The sequence below is a fragment of the Mus caroli genome, unplaced genomic scaffold, assembly GCF_978045245.1.
Source record: "Mus caroli unplaced genomic scaffold, Mus_caroli_1 scaffold_9, whole genome shotgun sequence".
Lineage (NCBI taxonomy): Eukaryota > Metazoa > Chordata > Mammalia > Rodentia > Muridae > Mus > Mus caroli.
This window is the reverse complement of record NW_028227264.1, coordinates 23,735,523-23,753,837: the sequence shown is the minus strand read 5'-3', so window position 1 is coordinate 23,753,837 and position 18,315 is coordinate 23,735,523. Positions and strand designations below refer to the sequence as shown.

General features: G+C 40.1%; 1 protein-coding gene across 1 annotated transcript in view; it reads right to left on the bottom strand.

Moving 5' to 3' along the window:
* Nucleotides 1-18,315, bottom strand: part of Samd3 (sterile alpha motif domain containing 3) — a 52,654-nt gene that overhangs the window by 5,389 nt on the left and 28,950 nt on the right. The window contains exon 7 of the mRNA XM_021173945.2: nt 9,199-9,399. Within this exon, the coding sequence (XP_021029604.1) occupies nt 9,199-9,399 (201 nt within the window). The remainder of the gene's footprint in view (nt 1-9,198; nt 9,400-18,315) is intronic.

Below are 18,315 nucleotides of genomic sequence, written 5' to 3'. Positions count from 1 at the left end.
ACACCTCAACACACATCTGGCCCTTTAATGGACAGATCATGGAAACAGAAACTAAACAGGGACACAGTGAAACTAACAGAAGTTATGAAACAAATGGACTTAACAGATATCTACAGAATATTTTATCCTAAAACAAAAGGATATACCTTCTTCTCAGTACCTCACGGGACCTTCTCCGAAATTGACCATATAATTGGTCACAAAACAGGCCTCAAGAGATACAAAAATATTGAAATTGTCCCATGCATCCTATCAGACCACCATGGACTAAGGCTGATCTTCAATAACAACATAAATAATGGAAAGCCAACATTCACGTGGAAGCTGAACAACACTCTTCTCAATAATACCTTGGTCAAGGAAGGAATAAGGAAAGAAATTAAAGACTTTTTAGAGTTTAATGAAAATGAAGCCACAACACACCCAAACCTATGAGACACGATGAAAGCATTTCTAAGAGGGAAACTCATAGCTCTGAGTGCCTCCAAAAAGAAACTGGAGAGAACACACACTAGCAGCCTGACAACACATCTAAAAGCCCTAGAAAAAAGGGAAGAAAATTCACCTAGGAGGAGTAGACGGCAGGAAATAATCAAACTCAGGGGTGAAATCAACCAAGTGGAAACAAGAGGAACTATTCAAAGAATTAACCAAACTCTGAGTTGGTTCTTTGAGAAAATCAACAAGATAGATAAACCCTTAGCCAGATTCACTAGAGGGCACAGGGACAACATCCTAATTAACAAAATCAGAAATGAAAAGGGAGACATAACAACAGATCCTGAAGAAATCCAAAACACCATCAGATCATTCTACAAAAGGTTATACTCAACAAATCTGGAAAACCTGGACGAAATGGACCAATTTCTAGACAGATACCAGGTACCAAAGTTAAATCAGGATCAAGTTAACAATCTAAACAGACCCATATCCCCTAAAGAAATAGAAGCAGTCATTAATAGTCTCCAAAAAAAAGCCCAGGACCAGATGGGTTTAGTGCAGAGTTCTACCAGACCTTCAAAGAAGATCTAATTCCAGTTCTGCACAAACTATTCCACAAAATAGAAGTAGAAGGAACTCTACCCAACTCATTCTATGAAGCCACAGTTACTCTGATACCTAAACCACAGAAAGATCCAACAAAGATAGAGAACTTCAGACCAATGTCCCTTATGAATATCGATGCAAAAATACTCAATAAAATTCTCGCTAACCGAATCCAAGACCACATTAAAGCAATCATCCATCCTGACCAAGTAGGTTTTATTCCAGGGATGCAGGGATGGTTTAATATACAGAAATCCATCAATGTAATCCATTATATAAACAAACTCAAAGACAAAAACCACATGATCATCTCGTTAGATGCAGAGAAAGAATTTGACAAGATCCAACACCCATTCATGATAAAAGTCTTGGAAAGATCAGGAATTCAAGGCCCATACCTAAACATGATAAAAGCAATCTACAGCAAACCAGTAGCCAACATCAAAGTAAATGGGGAGAAGGTTGAAGCAATCCCACTAAAATCAGGGACTAGACAAGGCTGCCCACTTTCTCCCTACCTATTCAACACAGTACTTGAAGTACTAGCCAGAGCAATTAGACAACAAAAGGAGATCAAGGGGATACAAATTGGAAAAGATGAAGTCAAAATATCACTTTTTGCAGATGATATGATAGTATATATAAGTGACCCTAAAAATTCCACCAGAGAACTCCTAAACCTGATAAACAGCTTCGGTTAAGTAGCTGGGTATAAAATTAACTCAAACAAGTCAATGGCCTTTCTCTACACAAAGAATAAACAGGCTGAGAAAGAAATTAGGGAAACAACACCCTTCTCAATAGTCACAAATAATATAAAATACCTTGGCGTGACTCTAACTAAGGAAGTGAAAGATCTGTATGATAAGAACTTCAAGTTTCTGAAGAAAGAAATTAAAGAAGATTTCAGAAGATGGAAAGATCTCCCATGCTCATGGATTGGCAGGATCAACATTGTAAAAATGGCTATCTTGCCAAAAGCAATCTACAGACTCAATGCAATCCCCATCAAAATTCCAACTCAATTCTTCAACGAATTAGAAAGAGCAATCTGCAAATTCATCTGGAATAACAAAAAACCTAGGATAGCAAAAACACTTCTCAAGGATAAAAGAACCTCTGGTGGAATCACCATGCCTGACCTAAAGCTTTACTACAGAGCAATTGTGATAAAAACTGCATGGTACTGGTATAGTGACAGACAAGTAGACCAATGGAATAGAATTGAAGACCCAGAAATGAACCAACACACCTATGGTCACTTGATCTTCGACAAGGGAGCTAAAACCATCCAGTGGAAGAAAGACAGCATTTTCAACAAATGGTGCTGGCACAACTGGTGGTTATCATGTAGAAGATTGCGAATCGATCCATTCCTATCTCCTTGTACTAAGGTCAAATCTAAGTGGATCAAGGAACTTCACATAAAACCAGAGACACTAAAACTTATAGAGGAGAAAGTGGGGAAAAGCCTTGAAGATATGGGCACAGGGGAAAAATTCCTGAATAGAACAGCAATGGCTTGTGCTGTAAGATCGAGAATTGACAAATGAGACCTCATGAAACTGCAAAGCTTCTGCAAGGAAAAGACACTGTCAGTAAGACAAAAAAGGCCACCTTTGGGTGGATTGGTGGATTCCCACAGATTGGGAAAGGATCTTTACCTATCCTAAATCAGATAGGGAACTAATATCCAACATATATAAAGAACTCAAGAAGGTGGACTCTAGAAAATCAAATAACCCCATTAAAAAATGGGGCTCAGAACTGAACAAAGAATTCTCACCTGAGGAATACCGAATGGCAGGGAAGCACCTGAAAAAATGTTCAACATCCTTAATCATCAGGGAAATGCAAATCAAAACAACCCTGAGATTCCACCTCACACCAGTCAGAATGGCTAAGATCAAAAATTCAGGTGACAGCAGATGCTGGTGAGGATGTGGAGAAAGAGGAACACTCCTCCATTGTTGGTGGGATTGCAAGCTTGTACAACCACTCTGGAAATCAGTCTGGCAGTTCCTCAGAAAATTGGACATAGTACTACCGGAGGATCCTTCAATACCTCTCCTGGGCATATATATCTAGAAGATGTCTCAACCAGTAAGGAGGACACATGCTTCACTATGTTCATAGCAGCCTTATTTATGATAGCCAGAAGCTGGAAAAAACCCAGATGCCCCTCAACAGAGGAATGGATACAAAAAATGTGGTACATTTACACAATGGAGTACTACTCAGCTATTAAAAAGAATGAATTTATGAAATCCCTAGGCAAATGGATGGACCTGGAGGGCATCATCCTGAGTGAGGTAACACAATCACAAAGGAACTCACACAATATGTACTCAGTGATAAGTGGATATTAGCCCCAAACTTAGGATACTCAAGATATAAGATACAACTTGCTAAATGAAACTCAAGAAGAATGAAGACCAAAGTGGGGACACTGTGCCCCTTCTTAGAATTGGGAACAAAACACCCATGGAAGGAGTTACAGAGACAAAGTTTGGAGCTGTGATGAAAGAATGGACCTTCTAGAGACTGCCATATCCAGGGATCCACCCAATAATCAGCTTCCAAACGCTGACACCATTGCATACACTAGCAAGATTTTGCTGAAAAGTCCCAGATATAGCTGTCTCTTGTGAGACTAGGCTGGGGCCTAGCAAACACAGAAGTGGATGCTCACAGTCAGCTATTGGATGGATCACAGGGCTGCCAATGGAGGAGCTAGAGAAAGTATAAAGTACCCAAGGAGGTAAAGGGATCTGCAACCCCATAGGTGGAACAACATTCTGAACTAACCAGTACCCCAGAGCTCTTGACTATAGCTGCATATGTATCAAAAGATGGCCTAGTTGGCCATCACTGGAAAGAGAGGCCCATTGGACACACAAACTTTATATGCCCCAGTACAGGGGAATGCCAGGGCCAAAAAATGGGAATGGGTGGGTAGGGAAGTGGGGGGGAGGGTATGGGGGAGTTTTGGGAGAGCATTGGAAATGTAATTGAGGAAAATACGTAATAAAAAAATATTAAAAGAAAAAGAATGAAAAAAAAAAGAGAGAGAGAGGATCTTGACTGAGAAATGGCCTCTACTAGACTAGCCTGTGGGGGTGGCTGTGGGCATCTTTGGAATTGCTAACCAACATTGGAGGGCCCCTGCCTGGACAGTGTAAGAAAGACCAGGGGAGCAAGCTAGTAAATAGTATTCCTCCAAAGTTACTGCTTCAGTTCCTGCCTCCAGGTTCCTGCTCCAGGTTCTTGTTCTGGGTTTCCTGACTTGACTTCTCCTGATCATGGACTATGTAACCTGTAAGCCAAACAAATGCTTTCCAAGTTGTTTCTGATCTGTGTTATCACAACAACAGAAACCAAGCTATGATGGTTATGTTTCAGCAGTGTCCAACAAAAGGCAAAACTGGAACACTACTGGATTTTCAGAAACAACTCTTGAAAAATACCCAATCTTAGGGCCCTAAGGAAGTGTTTTAGAGACTGTTAGATGAGTTTAACAAAATGTATGTGCAGAACACTGGGCCTCCAAGTTAAAGCAAACCCAATAGAAGTCTCTTGAACTCAAAACCACTTTTGCCTATCTTTTCTAGAATTTCCTAAATTTGGCTCCTCAGAGAATTCCACCCCTACTGTTCTTTCTCCTTCATTGACAGAATTAGGCTATCAGACCTCCTAGTTATCTACACCAATGTGAATTAATTTAGTCACCATTGTCCCTAAGACTCTACCATTTAATGTTGACCATGGGGCCTCATGGGGCCTTAGATATCTGGGTTAAACCATAAATTGATTGAGCTCTGAAAGTCAAGGCATTTGAAGCTGAGACTCACATCCTCATCACGGCGCAGTGCTCAGGTGGCTCTCAGCAGAGAGCTGAGCTGGTCTGGTTATTAGGAAAGGTTTGCTCACTACACAGGCAGGAAAATTAAACGTGAGGAAGATCAAGTCAGCCTCTTCCCCAGGCCCAGGGCCCATTGTTTCTCTTTATTTTGATATAATTTCAATTTGATATTCATGTTTAAATAAATAGAACTTGTGGATGCCCTTAATGAGACCTACTAACAATAACCTGTGGACAGGATGCTCCTTTGCTCTTAATCTTCCTAAGTACAAAGGCACTTACAACTGGGAAATCTAACTTTCTGCCTTGCTCAGATGTGCCAGGAGTTTCATATTTTTTTTTCTAGATCCAGGGTTGCTAGAGAGATGCAAATACCATGTCTCAAACTGTGTCTCTTGCCTGGAACAAGGCTTCTTGGGTATTTTTGAAAAGTGGTTCATCAGGTATGTATCCCTTCCTCTCTGTGTGATATTTCCCCAGAGCTTCTGCATTTGAGGTAAGAATCAGGATCACTAAATGGGCATTTGTCCCTATGTTAAAGATACTATCTTTTTCTTCCTTTCTTCCTTCCTTCTTTCCTTCTTTCTGTTGTGCCCTGAGTCCATGGGAAACCCAGATGAGCCCAAGAATTGCGGAGTCCACTGCAACTCGAAAAAGAGTATTTTATTGTTTCAAGTTCAAACTCGGATCAACTGCCTCGCACTCACCCAATGAATGCTTGCAGGTGATGCCTGAGTCCAGAAAACACTGGGTTTATATAGCGTATCTTTAGGAATCCCTACAGAAAAGGGGAGTAGAAGGCTGTAATCATTTGGTAGAATGGTACTGAAGCAGGAAGGGAAGTTAAAATGGGTGTCTGTTCAGGGACTAATTTTATGGCCAGTCGTAACTGTCTGTGACCTGACCTCTGATTACCTTTTCTCCATGATTTAAACGAGAGACCCTAGTCTCCCTTCAGCTTGTTATTTCTCTAAAGTCTCAAGGACAGGCACCTGAAGAGTTCTGCTGCTTATCAGGAGAACTGGTTTTTGGAGATGCAAAAGCAGGGATGACATCTGGAGCTGTCTCCTCAGGATGTCCTCATTAAAGGGGAGTTCTATAGGTAGTGCCATTTTAAAGATAGGAGAGCAGCCAGGGAGGGGGAGGGAGCCCTGGGCTTGCTGCATGAGAAACCAGCTGTCTGCATATGGTGCTTGCCTCAGGTTGGAGGGAGGATGGGACAGCTTCTGGCAGGGGGGTAGGGAACAGATAGGCAAACTGTCTGTACACAACACTGAAATCTTTCCTTTCTTTCTTTTCTGTTTTTGTTTTTTTGCTTTTTGGTTTTTTGGATACAAGTTTTCTTTGTTCCTTTGTGTATCTCTGGGTATCCCAGAACTAGGTCTGTAGACCAGACTGGCCTTGAATTTACAGAGAACCACCTGCTTCTGCCTGCTGAGTGCTGGGATTAAAGGCGTGCGTGACTACTTCCATCAAAGATAATAACTTTTCTCAGTTGGTTAAGCTGGAGTCTACCAGCTCTTTCCATTTCTCCATGTCTGAACTATGTTGTATTTGATGAGCAGATATACTGAGAATAACTGTCATATGGATTTTTGACAGAAGGGTTTCTAGGGAGGCTATACATCCCAGAATGATTTGGAACTCAGTCTGTAATCCAACCTGCCTCCCTCCTGCCTCCCTCCTGCCTCCCTCCTGCCTCCCTCCTGCCTCCCTCCTGCCTCCCTCCTGCCTCCCTCCTGCCTCCCTCCTGCCTCCCTCCTGCCTCCCTCCTGCCTCTTTGTAGGGATTACAGAGGAGTACCAGCACACCTGGCTGGCTCACATAAGTTTATCAACAAGATTGAATACCTGGTGGTGCAAATGTCACTGTCTTCACTGCCAAGTGGCATTTGGCTTATCTGTCTATTCTAAAGGTAGGTAAGTAGGTTGGCACTCTACTTACCGTATGGGTAGAATTTCCTCTACTCTCTGTCTACATTTACTTATTTGTAACACAGCATACTAATAAATTCCTATTTCTCTCAAAAGGGTACAAATATGATTCTCAAAAATATTTATGTCATTTTATATTTTTATGTTTTCTAGATTTTGTCAGTAGAGGACTGTCCTGTTGACATAGCTCAATAGTCAGTGAGCATTTCCTTAATTATGGTATTTCCCAATATTTTAGGCTTATCATAAACATTATGTATATATACATAATATATACACATATATACATGTATATATGCATGTGTATATATATATATATATATATATATATATATATATATATATATATATATAGTGTGTGTGTGTGTGTGTGAGTGTGTTTCTTAGCCACTGAATCCATTTGTCATTTAAGTGACTGACCAAGCAGTGAAACATAAATATCCATAACTGCTTCTGTACCTCTCTATATAAATAGAATCCCCTCTACTGATGCGATTTAGCCTAGTGCACAGGCTTTCTCTCACCTCTCTCTTTCTGTGCTTCTCACTCTGCAGTAGTAAGGCTCACTACTATCCTCAATGCAGACACTGATGGACACCAAACGCCCAGCGAATGACGTCACTGATGAAAGAGCCCTTTCTCCACAGCTTAACACATTTTCCTTTGTTGTGCATATTGGAAATTTTCTGCTGATCAATCATAACTCCTTGGCTTCAGAGCTTCTCCTGCCTCATCTTTGGTAGGCTGGGACAACAGGTTCCTACCACAGCACCCACTATAACTTAACTAAGAGATCATTGTTAACGCTGCTTCTCAGAAAGGAAAATATTGTAGCACCTCAGAAGGTTTCAAGAAACTTGAGGTGTTTAATTTTTATCTCCTTCCTCCTAAATCTTGGCCCCATTTGTCTTTTGTTATAACCATAAATCCCAGAGATAGAATCCTAGTTGAAATTTTAGGCAGTCAATAAGTGATTTAAAAAAAATTAAACTTTCTGTTAAAAGAATGTGAAAGAAGGTAACACGAATGATTGTGAGGTAATGAAGGGTCAGGGTGAATTGCTGGGCCCCTTCCCTGAGTGCCAGTTCTCTTGCTCAGCACCTACATCTTGAGCACATCAACTCTGAGAAGGTACAGAACAGCAGAGCCGTAAGATCACTTTATGGCATGGCTGATTTTTCACAATTTGATCCAAACCTGGTCATCTGAGAACAGGGAGACTCAATTGAGAAAATTCCTCTCTCAGAATGTCCTGTAAGGCAAGCCAGCAGAGAGCAGTTTCTTGATTGATGATATGTGTGGGAAGGCCCAGCTCACTGTGCGCCGCAGTGCCACCCCTGGGAAGGTGGTTCTGTGCTTTATAAGAAAGCAAACTGAGCAAGCCAATCCATGGCTTCTACTTCAGTTCCTGTCTCTAGTTTCCATACTCCAGGTAATAAGCTATGATATTACAGTGTACACCAAATAAACCCTTTTTTCCCCAAGTAGCTTTAGGCTATGATGTTTTATCATTGAATTAGAAATCTTAGCCAAGACACTTTAAGGAATGATTTGATGTTACAAAAGAAATAGAAAAGTATTACTTGGGAAGAGTTCTGAGCATACTGTCTTAACTGTCTGTACTGGTTGGTTTTGTGTCAACTTGACACAAGCTGGAGTTATCACAAAGAAAGGAGCTTCAGTTGAGGAAGTTTCTCCATGAGATCCAGCTGTAAGGCATTTTCTCAAGGGGAAAGGCCCCTTGTGGGTGGAACCATCCCCGGGCTAGAAGTCTTGGGTTCTATAAGAGGGCAGGCTGAGCAAGCCAGGAGAAGCAAGCCAGTAAGAAACATCCCTCCATGGCCTCTGCATCAGCTCCTGCTTCCTGCCATGTGTGAGTTCCAGTCTTGACTTCCTTTGGTGATGAACAGCAGTATGGAAGTGTAAGCTGAATAAACCCTTTTCTCCCCAACTTGCTTCTTGGTCATGATGTTTTGTGCAGGAATAGAAACCCTGACTAAGACACTGTCTAAATGAATACAACATGGAATTATTCATGTGAGGAAAAAAAAAAACCCTAAACTAGAGACACCTCATGCCCCTGCCCCCATAGTGTGCTGTACAGGGAACTCCTAAAGACAGCAATGCTGGCTCTCTTGAAGGGACTTTCTGCAGTTCTGACTCAACTGTCGGGCTCACACCCTACTGAGACTCAGGTGCACTGTCTTGCTGGGCTGAGTGGTCACTACTTTAGAGGAAAAGGAGGTGGGGTGGGGTGGAGTGGGTGGGGTGGGTGGGGTGGGTGGGGTGGGTGGGGTGGAGGGTCAGGAGGGGAATGACACCAAGAATAGACAGTTTTCTAGGTGAGTCGCTTACCTGGTAAGGGCACTTCAAGAAAGGAAACATCTTAAGAATGTCCTTGAGAGGGGTTTGGCTGCCAATCATCTTTCTTCTTATTTCCAAAGTCTGGCTCATCCTTTTGTCAACTTCTCTCCAGTCCCTTTCTGTTTTCATATACTCTCGCTGGAACCAGCTGATGTGTTCATCTACCTCCGAGTCTAAATGAGCAGATTCTTCCTGCCAAAGATTTTCAAAGTGTCAGTGCCTCTCACATTTCAGGGCAGTTGAAAACTTTATGAAAATCTGGCTCTCCGTGAGATTGAATAGCCCTCTTCTTGATATATACCTAATTGTGTCTTGCCATGCATATGTAATTTCACTTGACCTTGAACATGGTTAGCCAAGGGGCAGTTATTTATGAAAGCAAATTATATAATTACTTACAATGTAATTCTAATCTATATTCTTTTTAAAAAAATGTATTTTTATTTCTGGGTATGTGTGTTTGCCTATAAATCTGTATATATGCTATGTAGCCCAGGCAGGTGTGAGCTGTTCAACATGGATGCTGGAACTAAACCCAGGGTCTTGGCAATAGCAGCAAGTGCTGTTAGCTTATAAGTCATCTTTTCAGCCTCCTAATCTGTGGTCTTGACAAATTTTAGAGAATTACATTAATTCCTATTTACCTGGTTACATAGAGTTAGATTACCCTGAAAATTTGCAATTTATCAGAGTGTTATTTCTATGCGTTTAATTCTTAGATGGCAAGAAATGACTTTAATTAAGGTTTTTCTTATTATGCATATATTCTCTCTCATGTGTGTATGTGTGCTTGTGGGGTACATGTATATGCATATGAGTGTGGAAGTCAGAGATTGACACACACACACACACACACACACACACACACACACACACACACACTTCACTGAACCTGCAGCTTACCAGGTGGCTTGACTGACTGACAGGAAGGCCCAGGAGTCCTCTTGTCTTTACCTTCCATTCAGTGGACTTGGATTTCAACTCATGTCACCATATCAACAGGAATGCTGAATACTGAACTCAAGCCCATGTTTGTGCTATAACCAGTTCAGGCACTGAGAAATCTACCCAGCTCTGTCTTTTTTTGAAGTGACTTTTTCTAGATGCTGAACAACTCAAGGCCACCAAAAAATGCAAACCAACAACTTTTTTGTGTGTGAGAAATCATCTCTGTGCCAGTCCTGAGCACTATGTGCTGGGTGGGTTGGAGTAGTTAGAGAAAATCTCACATACCCTTGGTAAAAACTTATAAGAGAGCTTTGAGGAAGCAAGAAGGAAAACTTTCTATCAATTTCATTTTGAGGAACTCAGTTGAGGACATATGAATAAAAGCTAACCAACAGGCTAGCTCACCAGGATATAGAGACAGATGGTACCTGTAAGTGTACAAAACCATATCAAAGAACTAGTGGCCTGTGACATCAAATCATCACAAATATTAGGGAGACGTCATGTCTATCCCTATGTCTGTGAGCTCAGTAAGACCAGCCAGACATAGATTGAGTCAATTCCTAGAGAAATTTATCACAATAGCTTAGAATAAAACTTCTCCCATCTTAATTTCATTAGAAGATAAAAATCATTCCACAAAGAAAATGGATTTTAGCTCTCAATTCTACTTAACATTTGAAGTTGAATGCTCTAAATTTATATGAATTGAGAGAGAGAGAGAGAGAGAGAGAGAGAGAGAGAGAGAGAGAGAGAGAATACCTCTAGCCATTCCACAATGCCTTTCTGATGTGACCCTCGAATATAAAAGAACAGTGTGGGAAAGGGGAATTCAGATCACAGTGACAAAGGAGGTTGAAATACCAGGAACCAGGGACACTAACTTGGGCTTATCCCTGGAAGCACACTCTGTTTGACATTGCAAAGGAAATAGGAAACTGAAGAGAAACGTGATTGATTTCCATGTAACATTTCACATGTTATTTTGCTGAAACCCAATTTGGGAGCCAGTATTGTGGAAAAGTTTGAGACATAAGATAAAAATGCAATGTACTAAAAGCTCCATAATTTACTTGGCCTGTCCAAATATACATAAACTTTGCATAGTGTATGAGGCAGTTTGAAATGAAAAACAGGATCATTTCAAATAATGTTGAAAAGCATCTCATATAGTTCCATAAGCATCTATGATTTACAGAAAAAAATCATCAAAATAAAAGGATAAATTAAAAATTATATTTATTCTAGGCAGATACCAGGTACCAAAGTTAAATCAGGATGAAGTTAACGATCTAAACAGTCCCATATCCCCTAAAGAAATAGAAGCAGTCATTAATAGTCTCCCAGCCAAAAAAAGCCCAGGACCAGATGGGTTTAGTGCAGAGTTCTACCAGACCTTCAAAGAAGATCTAATTCCAGTTCTGCACAAACTATTCCACAAAATAGAAGTAGAAGGTACTCTACCCAACTCATCCTATGAAGCCACAATTACTCTGATACCTAAACCACAGAAAGATCCAACAAAGATAGAGAACTTCAGACCAATGTCCCTTATGAATATCGATGCAAAAATACTCAATAAAATTCTCGCTAACCGAATCCAAGACCACATTAAAGCAATCATCTATCCTGACCAAGTAGGTTTTATTCCAGGGATGCAGGGATGGTTTAATATACAGAAATCCATCAATGTAATCCATTATATAAACAAACTCAAAGACAAAAACCACATGATCATCTCGTTAGATGCAGAGAAAGAATTTGACAAGATCCAACACCCATTCATGATAAAAGTCTTGGAAAGATCAGGAATTCAAGGCCCATACCTAAACATGATAAAAGCAATCTACAGCAAACCAGTAGCCAACATCAAAGTAAATGGGGAGAAGGTTGAAGCAATCCCACTAAAATCAGGGACTAGACAAGGCTGCCCACTTTCTCCCTACCTATTCAACACAGTACTTGAAGTACTAGCCAGAGCAATTAGACAACAAAAGGAGATCAAGGGGATACAAATTGGAAAAGATGAAGTCAAAATATCACTTTTTGCAGATGATATGATAGTATATATAAGTGACCCTAAAAATTCCACCAGAGAACTCCTAAACCTGATAAACAGCTTCAGTTAAGTAGCTGGGTATAAAATTAACTCAAACAAATCAATGGCCTTTCTCTACACAAAGAATAAACAGGCTGAGAAAGAAATTAGGGAAACAACACCCTTCTCAATAGTCACAAATAATATAAAATACCTTGGCGTGACTCTAACTAAGGAAGTGAAAGATCTGTATGATAAGAACTTCAAGTTTCTGAAGAAAGAAATTAAAGAAGATTTCAGAAGATGGAAAGATCTCCCATGCTCATGGATTGGCAGGATCAACATTGTAAAAATGGCTATCTTGCCAAAAGCAATCTACAGACTCAATGCAATCTCCATCAAAATTCCAACTCAATTCTTCAACGAATTAGAAAGAGCAATCTGCAAATTCATCTGGAATAACAAAAAACCTAGGATAGCAAAAACTCTTCTCAAGAATAAAAGAACCTCTGGTGGAATCACCATGCCGGACCTAAAGCTTTACTACAGAGCAATTGTGATAAAAACTGCATGGTACCGGTATAGTGACAGACAAGTAGACCAATAAAATAGAATTGAAGACCCAGAAATGAACCCACACACCTATGGTCACTTGATCTTCGACAAGGGAGCTAAAACCATCCAGTGGAAGAAAGACAGCATTTTCATCAAATGGTGCTGGCACAACTGGTGGTTATCATGTAGAAGAATGCGAATCGATCCATTCCTATCTCCTTGTACTAAGGTCAAATCTAAGTGGATCAAGGAACTCCACATAAAACCAGAGACACTGAAACTTATAGAGGAGAAAGTGGAGAAAATCCTCGAAGATATGGGCACAGGGGAAAAATTCCTGAATAGAACAGCAATGGCTTGTGCTGTAAGATCGAGAATTGACAAATGGGACCTCATGAAACTGCAAAGCTTCTGCAAGGCAAAAGACACCGTCAATAAGACAAAAAGACCACCAACAGATTGGGAAAGGATCTTTACCTATCCTAAATCAGATAGGGAACTAATATCCAATATATATAAAGAACTCAAGAAGGTGGACTCCAGAAAATCAAATTACCAATTAAAAAATGGGACTCAGAACTGAACAGAGAATTCTCACCTGAGGAATACCGAATGGCTGAGAAGCACCTGAAAAAATGCTCAGCATCCTTAATCATCAGAGAAATGCTAATCAAAACAACCCTGTGATTCCATCTCACACCAGTCAGAATGGCTAAGATTAAAAATTCAGGTGACAGCAGATGCTGGTGAGGATGTGGAGAAAGAGGAACACTCCTCCATTGTTGGTGGGATTGCAAGCTGGTACAACTACTCTGGAAATCAGTCTGGCGGTTACTCAGAAAATTGGACATAGTACTACCGGAGGATCCAGCAATACCTCTCCTGGGCATATATCCAGAAGATGTCCCAACCGGTAAGAAGGACACATGCTCCACTATGTTCATAGCAGCCTTATTTATAATAGCCAGAAGCTGGAAAGAACCCAGATGCCCCTCAACAGAGGAATGGATAAAAAAAAAAATGTGGTACATTTACACAATGGAGTACTACTCAGCTATTAAAAAGAATGAATTTATGAAATTCCTAGGCAAATGGTTGGTCCTGGAGGGCATCATCCTGAGTGAGGTAACACAATCACAAAAGAACTCAAATGATATGTACTCACTGATAAGTCGATATTAGCCCAGAAACTTAGTATATCCGAGATATAAGAGATAATTTGTAAAACACATGAAACTGAGGAAGAATGAAGACCAAAGTATGGACACTTTGCCCCTTCTTATAATTGGAAACAATCACCCATGGAAGGAGTTACAGAGACAAAGTTTGGAGCTGAGACAAAAGGATGGACCATCTAGAGACTGCCATATCCAGGGTTCCATCCCATAATTAGCCTCCAAACAATGACACCATTGCATACACTAGCAAGTGTTTGCTGAAAGGACCCTGATATATGTCTCTTGTGAGACTAGGCCAGGGCCTAACAAACACATAAGTGGATGCTCACAGTCAGCTATCGGATGGATCACAGGGCCCCCAATGGAGGAGCTAGAGAAAGTATCCAAGGAGCTAAAGAGATCTGCAACCCTGTAGGTGCAACAACATTATGAACTAACCAGTATCCCGGAGCTCTTGACTCTAGCTGCATATGTATCAAAAGAAAAGAGAGGCCCATTGGACACGCAAACTTTATATGCCCCAGTACAGGGGAACTCCAGGGCCAAAAAATGGGAATGGGTGGGTAGGGAAGTGGGGGGGAGGGTATGGGGGACTTTTGGGATAGCATTGGAAATGTAACTGAGGAAAATACGTAAAAAAAAATTATATTTATTGAACAAAAAGATCTCAAGCTAACATCATTTTTGAATGGTGAAGTTTTAAAAGCGGATGCTCTTTAAAATCCTAGATGTGTCAAACATGCTGTATTATATTCTCATTCGGCTGTCTACTGAGAACAATGAAAGAGAAAGAGGTGACAGAGAGATGGCTCAGTGGGTAAAAGCACCTGCCAACAAACAATCTGAGATTGATCTCAGAATCCACATAGTGGAAGAGAGCACCAACTCCATCAAAGAGTTTTACCATGTAGCCCAGGCTGGCCCCCAACTCTTCAGTCCTCCTACCCAAGCCTATTAATAATGGCATTGCAGGTATGTGCCATCTTACTCAGCTAGAAAATATTTTTAGTATTTCAAAAAATAATTATAAATTGCCTTTAATGTGATGTAAATCTATAAAAAGACATGCAGGATGTGCATGAAGAAAACTGTTTATAAATAAATGTATGGGTTGGTCATTTACATTTAGAAAGATTCAGCTTGTAAGAAGTCTTTTTTTTTTTTTTCAAAAAGAGTTATAGATTCAACAACATACCTGTTAATATATAAACTATCTGGAGCTAGAGAGAAGCTTATTTCAGAAGACCCTGTTGCCTAAATCTGCCCCTTACAAAGATATAAAAGGGGTTTTCTTTCTTTGTTCTGGGTCTCTCCTCTGGCCTGTGTGCTGAGACGGGGTTTCCCAACATGTTGGAATAATAAAAACCTCTTGCAGTTTGCAACAATGGCGATCTCTGCGGTCTCTGTAAGTGAGGGTCTCTTGATGAACTACAACAAATGGAAGGTATCCAGATGTTTCTCAGCCATATACTCAAAGAATGCAGCTATTGTATCAGGAGTAGATGGCCAGAGCATCAGAGTACAACACACTTTCAGACCAGAGCTTGGAGCAACAAAGGTGTGCCACGGGCTCCAGGAAGAGGAGAAGGGCTGTTTCACAAACGTATAAGACATTATTTTGCTTAAAAAGAAAGAGCCCTTTGTGGTTTGAGAACTTTCATGTTAAAGGCAAAACTTTTTTTTTTAATTAAAGGAAATTGATGAATAATTTTATCAGTTCAATGTGGAAAAAGATTTTCTGAAGGCACTAAATCAAAAAGAGAAGACTGATAACTATAATTACATTAAATGACAACTGTGTCTGTCAAAATACAAACAGAAAGAAGTTTAAAGGAAAAAGCACAGACTGAGAGGAGATACTGACAAGGGATATAATTGATAAATCTCATATAAGTGATATATTCATAAAAATATATACATTTATGGTTCTTGCAAATAAAAATGCTCACAGAAAAATGGTCAAAGACGTGAACAGGAATTTCAAGGAGAATTAAGTGCAAACCTTTTACAAATATATGAAGATATACTCAATTTGTAAATAATCATAATGAAAATCAGGACTAATTAAACAATTTATTTTCAAGTTTGAATATGAAAGACATCCAATAATAAGTCTTGCTTAGGGAGTCAAATATCTACAATCATTTATGAAAACAATTTAACTCTGCCATGAAAAGTTGTATACTTGTATAATCTATAAATGAGCAGTTCTGCCCTATGCAAAAGTCTTTGTCAAAAGCTCCTGCGTGTGGGCCAAAGCAGCATGTCCTAGAAGCCAAAACAGACACACATCAGATGGCAGTGGATAGACAAGCAGCTAGAGACAGTGGGGTTTCCTGTCACATTAGATTACTAAACCTGTGGTGAAAGAAAGAAAGAAAGAAAGAAAGAAAGAAAGAAAGAAAGAAAGAAAGAAAGAAAGAAAGAAAGAAAGAAAGAAAGAAAGAAGAGCCTGATTGGATCCCAAAGACAGACGTCAAAGCAAGTGAGGAAAGGAATTTATCCAATTCAATCATATCATGACTTCATATCTCAAAAAATAAGCCACATGAAACAGTAGATTCATTTTATGCATAGATGACAAAAAAATCACTGTCTTAAAAACCTGGTAAATGATAACATAAAATTCCAAGGCATGGTTACTTCCAGACACCATGATGTTGGCAAGGTTGACACTGAGGTTGGGGGAGGAAATCTCAGGTCCATTCAGTGGCACCAGCAGTGATCCAGTGGTAAGCTACATGCCAACCTTGGTGTCTATTTTGTCTCGTAGATTGTGTACATGTCACAGTGCATCAGAGTTTTAAGTTCTCAATATTCTTGCCCTTTGAATGATTTATCTGATATTAGATGTATTATTAATGACCTTTGCATTTTCCCAGTTCAAAGGAACTTAGAAACTGGTTGGTCCAGGTCCCTCTCCTTAGGACGAAGAGACTTCTCAAACACCAAGATGACCAGATTCTCTGGATGCTTCTTCTAGTGTAGACCTGCTTCTCTTGTCCCCTGATCTCATTTTCTATGAGGCCCGTCTGTTTCTTACAGAACTGCAGCCGAGTTGTCTTTCATAAAGAATATGAAAAGAATTTGTCCTCATGAGAACAGAGGGGAAGGGAAAGGAAGGAGGAATAAAGGCTAAAGACACCAGTCCTGTGCAGGGAAACAGGAAATGACACTACAGCGCAGTGGCCTCAAGGGAATCATGATGAATTAGTCAGAAAGTGAACTCCTGCTAGATTCAGGCAGAGCAGGTCTTCCCTTGCCGCACTGATACTTGTGGAATGGCCTCTCCAACCCCTGGAGATTCAGCTGGAACCTCAGAGCTCAGCGCTAGCTGACTGATGTCTAGGCTGATGGCTGAGACAGAAATGAGAAGATAAACATGTATAAATTAGATGTCAACAGACTGCTTCTGCAAAGGGAAAATACAGAATGGTTAAAAAATGGAATTAAACCTTTTCTCTTTCTCAGAGGTGAATAAACTCAAGTTGAGTTTTACTAAACATAATCTTGTTTTAAACTCTACAGTCTAAATGATTCTGCGAAGACATAAGCAAGAGTGTCTTGCTTATAAGCCAAGCGTGGTGGCACATATCTGTCATCCCAGCACTAGGAACATAGAAGCAGGAGAATGGAAATTGAAACTCATCTTTGGCTACATAGTGAATTCAAGGCTAAACTGAGAGCTACCTGAGATCCAACATCAAAAACAAAAGTGGGGCTGGAGAAGTGGCTTAAAGCTCAAGGGTTGGTCTTTCAGAGGACTTAAATTCGATTTCAAGCACTAATAGAGTAGCTCACAACCCTGAGCAACTTTGATACCCAGTTATCCAATGACCTCTTCTGGTTTCCAAGGGTACCAGGCATGCATGTGGTATACAGATGATCAAGCAGGCAAAACACATACAATTTTGAATGACAATTAGGTAAACATTAAAGCCTTGATAAGATCAAGTACATCACTGTTATGTAGCTGACATATAGTATATTACCTTTGAGGCTAATAAACTATACAGTCTTCAATATTAAGCATTGTTACAGGATTATTTATATAATGTGACATTATTCTATACTGACAGACTACATGAAGTCGTTTTTAAAAGTCGTGCTATTTTTGTTTCAGAAGTTAGCGGATAAGAAGGAAATGTGATCTGGCTGTGTTTGTCTTCTGCACAAAGACTGAAGTGCTTATGTTTTCCTGGCTAACAATTACAGAGAGCGAATCCAAAGCTTTCTGGTAAAGAATGTTCTTTTCAAGCTACTGTGTGTTTTTCTATAGCTGGCGCTTGCTTCCAGAGTAGGTACGTACTTTCAGGTGGAGTAGTGTAACCTGTATATGGGTTATAACATTTGAAGATGCTTGAACTTGCACAGTTTTTAAGTCATTCT